The sequence below is a fragment of the Candoia aspera genome, chromosome 3 (assembly GCF_035149785.1).
Source record: "Candoia aspera isolate rCanAsp1 chromosome 3, rCanAsp1.hap2, whole genome shotgun sequence".
In the NCBI taxonomy this organism is placed as follows: Eukaryota; Metazoa; Chordata; class Lepidosauria; order Squamata; family Boidae; genus Candoia; species Candoia aspera.
Genome location: NC_086155.1, coordinates 56381154 through 56395929, shown reverse-complemented (window position 1 = coordinate 56395929; position 14776 = coordinate 56381154). Strand labels below are relative to the sequence as shown.

The window sequence follows — 14776 nt, the reverse complement described above, 5'->3', positions numbered from 1 at the left end:
TTCTCACTGATGTATATGACTTATTACTTTAAAGATGAAACACTTTCCTCTCCCGCACAACAGAAAGATTGAAAGTACGTTATGCATGCACATTTTGGGGAATCAGAGTTCAAAGAGGTATACCATACAGATTAGCAAGTATTTGGGGTATTTTGGGTATATTGATATTGAACTACATGTAATGAAAAATGGATGGGAAGAAATGTTGCAGCTTCTTTGGGAAAAAACAAAACAAAACCTCATTTGTCTTTACTATTTAAATTTAGTGAATGCACTTTTATTTAATAAAGTTAATCATATTAGGTCTATTCTCCTAAGAAACCAGTATATGTTCTCTGGTTGGATAACTTAATTTATGTGGCTAATTGAGCAAGCAGGAAGCAGCAGGCTGAGAGAACAGGTCTTGGTAGCATAGACTCCAGTTGAAGGTACTGTTGGGTTGGTTTTGCCTTAATTCAGGCTTTGTCAGGTCAGAAAAATATAGTAACTCTCCAGATGATTTAAAACTATGAAAGACTTCTTTATAATGAGGGTGCAAAGCTTACGGCCCTGACCAAATGAAATCCCCCAAAGCCTATGATTCCACTGTGGGCTCAGTGATCAAGCATGGAGGTGGTAGGGTCAAGGTGTGGTGGTTCTTTGCTCCCTCAAACCTCAACAACTTGCCATCATTGAAGGAAGCATGAATTCTGCTTTGCATCAGAGAATTCTGTATCAGAGTATCAGGCTATGTGCTCAACAGCTGAAGCAGTAAGACAATAATCCAAAATATACAAGCAAGTTTAAAAGAGAATGAATTAAGAAGAGCAAATACAATGTTTTGGAATGCCCAAGTCAAAGTCCACACTTAAATGTCACAATTCTCAAATATTACTGAGCTGAAGCAGTTCACCATGGAGGAATGGACCAAAAGGCCTACACATTGACACAAAAGACTGATCAGTTATAGGAACCAAACTGCATTTGGTACAATTACTGCAACTAAAAATGATCCAGCCAATTACTGAACCTAAGAGGATAATTAGTTTTTCACACTGGCATATTGCATGTTGGATGACTTTGTTTATGAAAATAAATGAAAGCTTTGGTTTTCTTTGTAAGTTCCATCTCTCTGTGTGTGTGTGTGTGTGACCTCTCTGTAGCACCACATGAAGTTCTGGTAACATTCAGTAGCAAAGATCTGCAAACATTAAAAAAAAATCCAAAATAGAGCAAATACCTTTCTATGCATGAAACATTAAAACTATAAGCTTTTGTCCTATTACGTATCAGGACACTCTTTGGGATAGGGAGCTGGGAACATCCCAGTAGGAACTTATTCTACATAGTTATCCTAGCTCTCAGGAAGCAGAAGACTAAGGAACAGACTCTGCAAGACTCATAGGTAGACTTACAGACAAACTGAGTTTGCTTACATCTTCTCTAGAACCTCCCAATATCCAACACAGAATGGAATGTATTCTGTCACTTCAGCAAAGACATGATGCATGGAAGAATGTGTACAATATAAACAGAAGAGCAATTAGAAGATGGAATACCTGGTTAGTATCTTAGTTTGCAAGTGAATGAATTTATTTCCTTCTCCTCTGAACTTGTCAACATTCAGCCTTCTCCCTCTACAGGATAGTGAAGTTGTTTTCATTATCAGATGGGGAGTTGCATTCTAAGAGCTACTTGATTCCCTGGCAAATGTATGTGCCAACAGTAGTTGAACAGGGTAGAGTTAAGTTGGGAAATTTCAGGGAACCCTTCCTGGTGTTAGCCAAATGCCTGAACTGACAGAGCTAAGGAAAAGCTCTATTGAGGATGTTAAAAAATGAAGGTATCTCAAGAATTTGTGGAGGATGATATTAGCACTGCTAGCTTCTCTAATCCTTTGCACTAATGTGTTGGATAGGTTCAGAAAGAAAATGCGTATCTATTCTTCATTGCAGAAAACCAAAGTAGTAGGTCTGAAGAAGTACTGCTGCTAAGTTTTTTCCAAGCACTTTGTTTACCCATGCAATATCCCATTAAGTCACTTCCTAGAAAACTGACTTATTTTCATATAGTTATTTGCAGGAAGGAAATATTTCCTTCAGTGAGCAATGAACTCTCACAACAAAGAGCATTTGTCATCAAAGAAAGTTACATTATGAAAGCAGAACCTGAGCAAAACAAACATGATGGAAATTTCCTTGGATACTCCCACCTTTGATGCAAAAAGATCATGAGGGGTCTGATGCCAACTAAGAGATTCTATTAAAAGGCATCAGCTTTTGCGAGCTGCAGCTCACTTCATCATAAGAGAAAAGCATCCATAAGAAAAGAGAGAGAGATAAAATAACCCCCAGACACATTAAAAAGACAAATTCATTCATTTATTTTAACCATTCAGTTGTGTCTGGCTCTTGGTGACAAGACAAATCAAAGTCAAAAAGTAAAATTGGAAATTACAAAAGCCATCTGCTCACAAAACCCAGATGCAACCAGAGCATCCCCTCCTCCTGTGCTGGACAGAACAGAGGGGTCTTGACAGCTTTCCTAAAGCCCAGGAGGTATGGAACCTTACAATGAGATTGGTAGGTGCCTAGGACAGCGGAACCTGTAGGTTAAAAAAAACTTTCCCAGAATCCCTGATCAACAGGCAAACCCCTAGTGATCATAAATTGGCTTTATTTGGGTGAATGTTTTTCCCTTTAGTCTCTCACTCAAACCCATCAAGCACAGTGTGAAAAACTCTGCTCTAATTTCCATCATCCCCAGACAATGTACTAATAGCAGGGGAATATGGAGATGTTGTCCAAAATATCTGGAAAGCCCCAAATTCTAGTACCAAGAATAGAGACTTCTATTTATTACAAAGAAGAGTTTCCTGAAAATAGTAAAGCTGGGTTTAAAACCATCTCTCCCAGGCTGCAGCAGACTGAGAAATGGAAGGCAGGGTTGTTCTGCCAGCCATGCTGAAGACTGGCTACCTTTTATTTCCCACTTTTCCTATACTCTATCTATACCAGCTAATCATTACAAATAATTTTGTAATATTGAGCGCTGATATCTGAGTTTATTTTCTTCTTCCCTCTCCATCACTATTTCCTTTTATGTCATGTCTTTTTTATTGTAAGAATATTAGCAATGGTTATGACAATTGATGTGTTAATCCCCCTGGGGGCTTTTTTAGCTGAAGAGAGTAAACAATACTTTACAATTATTTTCATTACTAAATAAATGAAAGTTGTGCAAAAGTGTGAGAGAACACAGCATTACTCCTGAGTAACTTACAATAATATCTTACACTAACCATTTGCTAAAGTGAATACAAATTCCCTATGATTATACTTTATTAATAAGTTTTCAGCAGAAATAACTGTACATGGAAACAGATAAAAAGAAGTTCTGAACCTATTGTCAAGGAGAAAAAGTTATACAACAAATTAAAGTAGAAAATGGGCAGAAGATCAACAGTTTCTTTCTTTCTGCTGTAGATATGTGCCAAATGAGAACTGTCACCTGCCATATCTATGGCAGTCACAAAGCGATTAGGAGCAAAAGAATCCTGCCAAGGAGGACAAAATACAAAACTTTAGGTGAGATTAGCAGAATAAACAGCCTTTATAAGATTAGAGTTTGTAAGTGTCACTGTCCTGTTAAAAAAAAGCAGGTGATTGACAGCATAAAAGAGGGAGAGCAGCAGAGAACTAGGGTTGGCCAACTGACCAACTAAGCAGTGCAATCCTGTTTATTAATGCCCACAAAATTCAATGGGATTGTGCACCCTAGGTATGCACAGGATACCACCCGGATGATTAATCACATCTCTTGGGGACATGCATATGCATACACACAAATACACTCCACAATGTGAAAAGTGAAGAGGGAGGGACTCAGCACAAGCACTCATGTGCTAAGCGAATTAGAAATGTTCATCAGAGTTTGGGGGCAGACAATTCAGTTTTATGCATGTGGCGAAAGGAAGACCACCAGCCACCTCCTGTGTGGAGCACTTGCAAATGCTGGTGACAACCAACGCTGGTGATGTATAGCAGGGAAGAGCAGCGTTGAGGCAGGAGCCTGAGACCAATGTTTTTGTGGTTCTGTCCCCCTCCCCCCCCAGTTCTTCAAGGAGAGGGTTTTTTCTCCCTTATTCCTTCATGGAATCCATTCAAGTCTTCACAGAATCCTAGGGTTCCATGGAACCCAGTTTGAATGATCCTGACCTAGAACTTTTGGGTTGAGCAGTATACAAATGAAATCAATCAATCAATCAATCCTAACAAATAGCTATAGCAAACAGTCAGATAGCCACTAGGAGTGCAGAGCCTGTCCTGTGCACTGTGTTGAGTTTCATACATATGAACATCTCTCTGCTGGGCAGAAGTCATGAGTGTGCAATTGTTACAATGAGTTCCTAGGTCCCAGGGAGTCAAGCTGTTCCTTAAGCCCTTAGGATAGTGGAACTGGAAAAGCTGGCTGATTGTCCACACATGTCCCATGACCAAGAAGAACAAAGACGGGAAAAAATAGTCATTAGTAAATTTTTAAAAGACTATTTGGTGGGGGAGAGAGTTGTGTCTGGGTAAGTCAAACTCATCTGTAATATCTTGGCTATATTGTGTTCTTCATGTTATTGTATATATTAATAATATATATTATTATATATGTCATTGTAGATTGCCTTTATGATGCTCCTTCACATATGCTTTATTTGAACTGCATTTCTTTTTCCTTGAGATACATTGATGAAATTATCAGCTACCACTCTGGATGAAATTATATTTAGTGGAAAATCACCAAAAAGTTAATTACTGAAAATATGCAAAAATGCAATTAACAAACAAGAAGAGGGAGGGAAAATTAGACAAAGAGAAGAGTCTGCTGTGCTTATCCATAATTACAGAATTTAAGGAGCTGTCTGTGAACATTTTGTTCCTCTGTATATTAAAGGATAATTGTACATTATACACAAAAGTATGTATGATAGTCCCACTGCTCCTTTTTAAAAAATGTTGCTTTTTATTATTTATTGTATTTTAAAACCACTTTTCAGACAGTTATTGCTTCTGTAGCCAGCTCAAATTTTCAAGTTTCAAAGCACTTCATAATCTTATGACAGCACTGTAAGATAAGTCAGCTTTGCAGGAGGGAGGATTATGGATGAGACAGTAGCTTAGTTAAGGCCTCCTAGTGAGTTCCTGGACAGAAGCTTCATCCAGACTAGGGGTTTATTTGCAGCTCAATCTCTTATCTACAACACTAATCTTATGTGGAAGAGAGGATTCTCAGGTTACCACTTCTGTGCTCTAAATCACTGCTCTCCATCCTGGCCCTCATATGTTCCAATTAAGCCTTTGCAAGGACAAACATGCACACGGAGCCTTCCCGCAGGCTGTGGAGATCTGAAGCAAAGAAATGACAGACAGATAAAGTGTTAAGCATCCTTGCTACTACTTTACTCAAATGGAAAAATTAAGCTGTTGTTATCAAGTTCTAGAAATGACAATGATATGTGATTTCTATTACCACTGCTTGTGCATGAGGTGCAGTTAATCTCCTGGGCAGTAAAGCATGGAAACTTCTTCAACTAAGTTTTAAAAGTTTTAACTCAGAGCTGTGTTGATTCAGTGCAGTGAGTTATACAGATCTTCCTGTCACTGTGCACCACAATAAACTGTGCTTACAAACAAATTTGTTTTATTACTTTTTATACCAGAGATCAATACTGGCATAAAGCATTTCATACCATGGATGCAGGGCCAAAACCCAGAATGGTTAGATTAACAAGAAAAAACAAACTTTGGATATAAAAGCTGCTGTAAGAGGAGATTTCTGCACTCTATGCTCCAGGAACAAGTATGTGAAAATTACAAAGAACAATGAATATGAATGGAGACCTGCCCAGAAGCTTTGAGTGTACTGGTGCAGGTAATTAGCCGTTGGTATGGTTTTTTCTTTGTAAGAAGAAAGCAAGGAACATAGACCCTTCAACTCTCCAGTAGTTCATGGGCTTCTTTGTTTGCCCCACCCAACCAGGAATGCAGTTATTCAATCTCTCTCACCACTGCACAAGGGATAGGTGGAATTATCAGAATGACAACTGGGAAGTTTTCTACCCAAATATAGCTTGGTTAGGTCTGAGGTAAAGACTTCCATTGAGCAATTTGAGACCCATCAGATTACATTTGTCCCCAAGGAGTACAAGGAAGAACGGCAAAAATAATATAAAGACACCTAACTAAACAACGAGATTATCAGTGTACTGGCAAAAATGTTGTGAATATGTGTTCTGCATAGTTTCCAACTGCATGCAATAAATCGTTCCTAAACTTTCAATTTCACCTAGCTTGAAACCTATCAAACAAGTGTAAGATCTGAGGATCAAAATGAGAACTGGGATCTCGTACTCTGTAGCAGGCTCTTTGGGAGAAAAAGTGACGGGAGTGACTTACTGGAGTAACTTGCAACTTTCCCTGCGGCTTCCCCATTGACTTTGCTTGTGGGAAGCTGGCTGGGAAGGTCACAAATGGTGATCACATGACCATGGCTCACTGCGATGTTGCAGCTCACCCATGCGCTCAGATCGCAATTATGTGACCACAGGGGTGCTGCAACAGGTGGAACTTTGAGGACCAGTTGTAAGTCCATTTTTTCAGCGCCACCGTAACTTTGAACAGTTGCTGAACAAATGGATGTAAGCCAAGGACTACCTGTAATTGAAAGTACTCGTTCACCAATCATATTATATGGAATTTGTGTCTGGAAATATTATCCATTTTGCCATTCTACAGTACATATATTTTCTTGCACATTTGCCATGATCTAGATCTTTATCTGAAAGGGCAGACCTTGCACATACCTTCTTCAAAACCAAGATTCAGTTCCCATCTATACTACCACCCGGTGGATTTTGTACATCTTTTCTTACAATATCTTCACAAAGTCAATCCCTCATAAAATTATTCCAACCACAACACAGGTTTCAGAAATATGGAAAACAAAAAGTAAGCACCGAGTTAGATACAAAAATCTAGAGTTTCAGTAAGCTTGAGTTTCAGTAGTTATAGGAGAGTGGGTCAGTATATATTTTAAATATCCACAGCTGCTTATACATTCATTTCTATAGTTGATATTTGGAATGTTTTATGTTTACACAAATATATGATATAAATTTATGAAATAAAAACATGTTTAATTGTGAATGATCAGCATGGGTATGCAGCATATTTTGCTATGGTAAACAATAAAGGTGCCATTCCTTCATGAAGCCATTGGCACTATTTGGGCACTTAACATTTTGGACATTATTTAGGTATGCACAAACAATCAAAACAGACCACAAGTTTGGCTGTTGACCCTGGTATTTTTTAATGTGATATAATTCTTTTAGCTTCAGGGAAGTCTTCTCTAGAGTTCAGTACAATAACATAAAAAGCTTTGGATCACTTTTGATTGCACTGTCATGGCTGCCATCTTGACTTTTTTGACCATAACTTGCAGACATCCCTGTTTGGAGATTAAGTGCAACATAATCTAGAAACTGAAGCTGCATACACAGCTTATGATGAGAGAACACATGGTTGTTTGAGACAGGAAACTTGTTGAAATGCAACTACGGCAGTCTGATCCCAGCATGTACCTGGATGGGAGATTCCCTGAGAAACATATATAAATTGCCTGAAGTTTCATAACAGAAGATGTAATTTTTAATTACACATATACTGAAAAATGCTAGGTGTAGTTTGAAACTTTCATAACAACTAGCAGAGCATTATGCAATCACATCAGCTATGGTAAGTCCTCTTACAATCCTTAAGACTCTGAATAAATGCAGATTGTAGCTGCAGTGTTCTGGCAGCATTTTTCTCACATCTCACCCTGATTTCTTTTGCTTAATGTCCAATATAGTGAAAAGTGCTGAAGAACAAAACAATGGCTTATTATTTTGCACAATATGGATTACCATAATACAGTATAAATATTGTCCATGGCTGATTTTGGATGTACACTTGCAAACCCAAGAGAATTTAAAAAACACACAGAATAAAATAAAATAAAATAAAATAAAATGACAAAACAACACAACCCTGAAGGAAAATGATGTGACTTATATAAAGAAAAATACACGTATTTTAAACATTCAAATACAATATTTCTATCCAGAACACCATGAAGGTAATATTAGGAAAAACACTATTAATATAGCCAATAAGTAGTAATCCTATCTGAGTAAATGTATCTGTTGTTTTAGGGTTCTTCAATATTCTTTGCTGTTATAACTGGAGGGTTACATGCAGTGTTGACACTGCACTTTAAAAGAATAAAATTAGAAAAGGTGCAGAAGGCGGCAATTAAAAAATTAGGGTACTGGTGCAGCTCTCCTATGAAGAAAGACCTCACAAATTGGGGCATTGAAAATTTGGGATATAAGGAGGCTAAAGGGAGAGATGATAGAATATATAAAACTATGGATGAGAAGACAGCAGAGACATGTTTTTCTTCTCCTCATATACTATTAGAATTTGAGGTGAACCATTGAAAATAAATGCAGGAAAATTCAGAAAATACTTCTTCATGCAGTGCTTAGTTAAACTACAGAATTTGTTTTCAGATGCTGTGGTAACAGTATGCAGTTTGTTTTTTTTTAAAAAGGAATGGACAAAGGAATGGAGTAAAAGACTATCAATAGCTATTAATTCTGATGGTTATTCATTGCTGCCTGAATCATGGGCAGCTTGCCTTAAATGCCGATTGCTAAGAAGTGATACCAGAAGGGGGACTATCTCTATCCAGTCCAGAGTTTTCCAAATGCATCTGGATTATCAATGTATGACACAGAAAGATGGATTAGATAAGCCTATCCAACAGGACTCTTCTTACGTTCTTATTAAAACTATTTAAGAGAGAGGTTCCGATTAGCTCTTTGTACACATATAATGTTGGAATTTTAATTCTAATTTCAGCAGGATGAAAGCAGCTTAGGAAAACACTTTTTGTCCTGCAAGAATGTTCCATGACATGTATTGTAAACCCTCTAGATTTATCACAAAAACACAAAAAAGGAGGTGAAGTAAAGGGAAATTTACGTTCTAATCCCTGTATGTGTTAATACCTTCTGGAGGCAGCCAGCTTGACAGATTTGCTTTCTGCCTCTCCCTTTGCTTTCCCCTTGTGACTGTGACTCATTCTTAAGCATCTAGAGAACCCATTTCCTCTTTGGTGCAAGATGGATTAGTTTTAACCTACTTGGATCCTGCATAGGTTTTCAGGGTGAGAGTGAATGTTTTTGTGTAGTTTGTCTGATGGTAGTAGTGAATTCATGTGTGTGACTACAAACAATGGTTAATGAGGAAGTACCAGAGGTCACAATGAGTTACCCAACAAGGAAGAATTAGTTGCCACTATACACTTCAGTACCGTATACTGTATTCTTCCTGTTAATAAAACTTACTACTGAAAGGCTCTATACTGAAAGGCTCTATGACTCTAAAGTGAACTCAGCCAATTATCCCTCAGAGAATTATATAGGCAGAAATAAGAAGTATGGAGATGAAATATTAGACAATGGCAATATTTTCCTGCATTAAATATTCACTTTATGCACACACTGTCATTTCATATCTCACATTTCAAGTACAAATCCTGACTAGTCTCCTATACAATATAAAATGGGGAATTTCTCTCATCTCTTCTTCCACTGTCTCTGGAACCCACTAAAGGATGCTCTAGAGGGAATGTTTTGACTGACACTAAACCTTGTTTTCTTTCCTAAGCTATGCAAAATTGATCAATAATGATTATTCGTATCTCCAAAGCACACTGGTAACCAAACTGATGCACATATAGGGTAAGGGTTGAGGAAACACATACGTATATTCTCATCCACTTGATAAAATACAACTGTACCCTATTTGATCCTCAGTGTCACCTCTGCACATTGCGCATCACAGATGTCTGTGCAACTAGCAGGCTTTTAACATGGTTACACTTGTAGGCAAGTGTTCCCTCATCACCAGACTTCCAATAATAAAGACCGTACCCTGATGCCACAGGCACTTGCTCTATAAGTTCTTGTTTTGGCAGATTATGGTGAAATTGGGAATATTCAAATAAGGGAAAAACCTGGAAATTACTGATATCCAAATAAACCTTTGCTCTTACTTGGCTTCTTTACCAACACAAAGCAGATGTTCAAGGAGAATCCCCTGTAAATGAAATCATTTCTCTGAAGCAAGGAATTTTCTTTGAATCAACCAGCTAAATAGCTTGTTTGCATAAACCTCAATTCTGCTCCCAGATTGGCTTAATTATTTTCAAAGAGTCTGAGCTGATCTTGGCAGGTTCTGTATTTCTGAAATATATTTCTGCTGGATATTTTCTAATAAAACAGATTAAACAATGACAATAACTCCCAACTAAAAGCATAGTTGCCTCCTACAATTGCTATTAAGTACAACAAAACATGCTCCACTTGCACAGTATAGTGTGTCTCAAGTAATTAACAAAGAACAGAATGTAACTTGCAAGTAAGAACAAAAATAACCTACAAAAGTATGAGAACAGGAATAGAAATGTTTTCATCATTTTACATGCAAGTACAAATTAAAACCAAAACCCTCGTGTAGTGCAGTGGTAGGCGGCAGTATTGCAACTGAAATTCTCCCCACGACCCGAGTTCAATCCCAGCGGAAGCTGGGTTCTTGGGTAGCCGGCTCAGGTTGACTCAGCCCTCCATCCTTCCGAGGTCAGTAAAATGACTACCCAGCTTTCTGGGGAAGGTGGCAACTGGGGAAGGCAATGGCAAACCACCCCGCTATAGTCTGCCAAGAAAATGTCACAAAAGCAGCATCCCCCCAAAGGGTCAGACATGACTCGGTGCTTGCACAGGGGACCTTTCACCTTCACACAAATTGAAAACCTCTATAAAATCTATCTGCATATGGGTTTTGAAGACTGTATTGGTTAGGATGCAGGATGCACCTTGATAGTCAATCCCCAAATATATCATCCAATCATCAATCTGAATTTATTACCCATGGCTATTGGATTCATTTATAAATCTTGTGATTAACTTTTTCCAGCAGGCAGCTTGCAGAAATATGCTCTTTTCACTCCATCATTATCAATTATTTGTTAGGTGTTGCCATCCAAGCTTCCTTATTTCTTTATACTTTATACTTCAGTTGAATTCAGTTGAATTTAGTAGGCTTTAATGCCCAAGGGAAGAATTCAAGACCTATTGTTAAGACAGATGCAATGCCATAGAAATAAGTATACAAGAAGCCTAAATATTGAGCTGGGAACCGAGTTCTAATTCATAGGCTTCCACAGCAAACTGAGATTATATCAAAGTAACAACACATGTGAGGTGATGTCATAATACACATTTTGTCATTACATACCGTATAAGCATTCCAACTTCTGATGCAAGCTGCAACTTTTGTAATCACATATATTTTATCAATTAACCTCTTTGAATGCCAATGTTGTGATTATAAGTTAATAATCCTGAAATATCAGAAGTTCCTCTGGGGAGAAAAAAAACCCCATTATCTTACCACTTTTTCCTTATAAACAATGTACTTCAGCCACTTGAAATCCTGCCACTTGAACCCTGCCAGTACAAACAGGGAATCCTTCTCATACTGCTCCGGTTTCTGGATAGCCCCTTCTGGATACGTTATCCGCATTGTTGTCTTGCCACCAACATCCTTTTCAAAGCCTTTCACTGGAGCAGAATTCAGCCTTCAAGGAGATGAGAGAAAATTTATCAGCTGCATTTATACTAGAGTTCAAGTTTTGTGTAGCAAAAATAAATGTCAGGAACTCCACTACAATAAAAATTGCAAATGCATCACACTCACATATTAGGGATCCTTACTGCCATTAAAACAGGCAGAACTGGCTGAATCTGCCATTAGTTTACACCATGAATGATCTATCCTTTGGAGGCAATGTGTATGATTATATGCTGTGTATAGAAAGTATTAACACTGGCAAAGTAAATCATGTTATTTCCTGATTCTTCAACTAAACCAAGGAAGAAGCAACAACAGCATTCCCCAACTTGATACCTCCCATAATTCCAGCTACTACTACCACCAAAACTTGAGAAAAATACTCATTTAAAGAGGAAGTCCTAAAGTCCATTCTCATTCCATCATACTATCTTTGTCTTTTTTACAACACAGAAGCTGCTCCTAAAAAGTTTTTTTTTGTACTAAGTCTGCAGTATTGAAATTTAATCAAAGCTTTTCATAAAGCGGTAAGTGTGTTAATTAGAGGTAGCATTTTTCATCCAAAGCACAGCTAGGAACCCAAAGTAGTACAAGCCACACAAAGTACTTAGTTGCAGCTCATAGAGGCCCATGAATCCATGCCCACTTTCCTCTGTTGCTCAGCTGATGAGCATCAGCTAGGTAAAAAGGATCAAGACTGCAAAAATAACAAAATAGTTATTAGTATTATAAGTATTAAGGGGGAAGAAATGTTAAAGCAATCTCTGCAGGCAAAAGGCATGTAACAGCATTTATATATAGAACTTCTCTCTATTTGAAAAAGCTGTACTGAAGAACTACATCAAAATAGGATCATAGCAGAGAATACAGGACCCCTTTGCTGTATTCATTGTCACAAGCTAGGTATAATAATCTAGTGCAGAATGCGGTGGCGCGGGCAGTTATGGGCGCCTCTAGGGCTGCACATGTAAGACCTCTGCTGCGTGAGCTGCATAGGGTGCTGGTGTGCTTCCGAATCCAATTCAAGGTGTTGGTTATGACTTTAAAGCCCTTCATGGCATGGGGCCAGGTTACCTAAGGAACTATCTCATCCCAATCACATCGACCCTTCCCACCTGGTCTGGCAGGAAGGGCATGTTATGGACCCCGTTGGCTAAATAATTCCATCTGGCGGAGTTGCCATTGCCCCTACTCTGTGGAACATCTTGCCCTGTGAGGTAAGATTGGCTCCCACTCTTCTGGCCTTCAGGAAGAACATCAAGACCTGGATCTGCCAACTAGCTTGGGGATCCAAGAGTGATAGGCAGCCCTGGGGGTGGTTGGAGCCTTAAAGATGCTCTCTCTGCCTTTCAGTTTTCCTCTTTTATCTTCTATTTTTTGTATTTTTATAATGGTTTTTAAGACTTTTTATTTGTAAGCCACCCAGAATCACTTTTATTGTGAGATGGGCAGTGTATAAATTAAATAATTAAATAAAATTATTTTAATTGGATCCGGTCATGGCCAATATGACACTGGCTTCCTCTGCATTCTGGCTATTATCCTGCATCTTTAATCACCTTCAATGTTCAGGTAAACATAGTAGCAGATGAGGATCTATAATGGAAGATAAAGTACTTCAGTTTTTCTTTCAACAATACATTCCTTGTCATTATTCCCTAGTGAGATCAGACTTACTCAAAATCATGGTTATGTCAGCAGAAACACTCCCCAGAGGGTTCAGAAATCTATTTGATTCACTGAGACTTAAGTCTCTTATAACAGAGCCAATTTTAAGGCTCTGTCACTTACATAAAGGGGGAAAGAGCTTCCAACCTAAATTATTTCAGACAGATATCAGAAATTACAGCAGTACTACCAGGAAAAAAAAATCTAAACCATCAAACCCTGGTTCAGTTAGAAAATATGATCAGAGTATGTGCTACAGAATGGACGATAATTACAGCTGAGATGACATATTTATGCAGCTCTATAATTGTCATGTCAACTATGATGTTCTGAACATAGTGATTTAAAGTGTCCTTTTATGTGAATTCTGAAATTCTAGAACAAGGATTCTGGAGTTTTCTAAACCACACCTGAGACCATCTTGACTAGTTCTTACAGGGAGACAAATAGGTTGCCAAATGGTAATATATCAGCTGAATGTTGGCTCTGTTTTGAGTCAGTGCCAAGAACAAATACTTAAATATAGTACTTAAACAAACAACTCTTATGAGCCTTAAACAGGAACTCAGTTCTCTTTATGCATTTGATGCAGAATATTTATTAAATTATACAAGGCAAAGATGCTGGGAATGAGTTTATCAATCTGATAGATTATTGGTGGTGAAACAACTGCAATCAAGTGGTATTATTTCTACCAACAGAGACAACAAAGATTCAATTTGTAATAGTTCATATTCCATAAGCCAACAGTGATTTCCATTTCATTCTAGGCTCAGTAACAGAGTCAATTATAACCATGAAACTGCTTTTCCTAAATTAATGAATTACCAGGCTGCCTACCTAACTGTACCTTTCTCTCTCCAACAAATAAGACCATATTATTAAATCCATGAAACAGGAAGAACTCTTGGCCCCAAGGCTATTCTGTAGAATGGTCCAAGAAATACATTGATTTGTATGGAGTGGGTGGGTGTTGTTCCAGTGCTGCTGGAAGTTTACAATTAAGCCTCTCTAAATAATCTCCTGCCTAGAGGCCTACGTAACTGTGATTCTGAAAGCCAGTGAAGACTCTTTGTTCAAGCTATCATCCAATTTCTTTGTTAAACTTGAACTGACTGTTACATTAACACATGGTTTATAAATGATATTACCACCAACTAATTCAACCCACACAATCTGGATTTCTAAAAGGTCACCAAGGATCTGATAATATTAGTTTAAGTGAAATTTTAGTTAAATGGTCAGAAATTCTGCAACCAGTGGTAATGGTCTTGCAGGTTGTGAAGAGGGATGTTGACATACTACACTGGAAAGTTCTGAAAAAGTTTGCCTATATATGGATTTGCTCAAGTTTTTACTAACTAAATTTATGTTAGGTATTACAAATGGATATTCTT

The 14776-nt window shown here is 37.9% G+C and overlaps 1 protein-coding gene across 2 annotated transcripts in view; it reads right to left on the bottom strand.

Annotated features, from left to right (window-relative positions):
* Nucleotides 1-14776, bottom strand: part of ST3GAL3 (ST3 beta-galactoside alpha-2,3-sialyltransferase 3) — a 260656-nt gene that overhangs the window by 50997 nt on the left and 194883 nt on the right. For both annotated transcript variants that reach the window (XM_063297799.1, XM_063297800.1), the window contains one exon: nt 11532-11718. In XM_063297799.1, coding sequence (XP_063153869.1) covers nt 11532-11718 — 187 coding nt within the window. The remainder of the gene's footprint in view (nt 1-11531; nt 11719-14776) is intronic.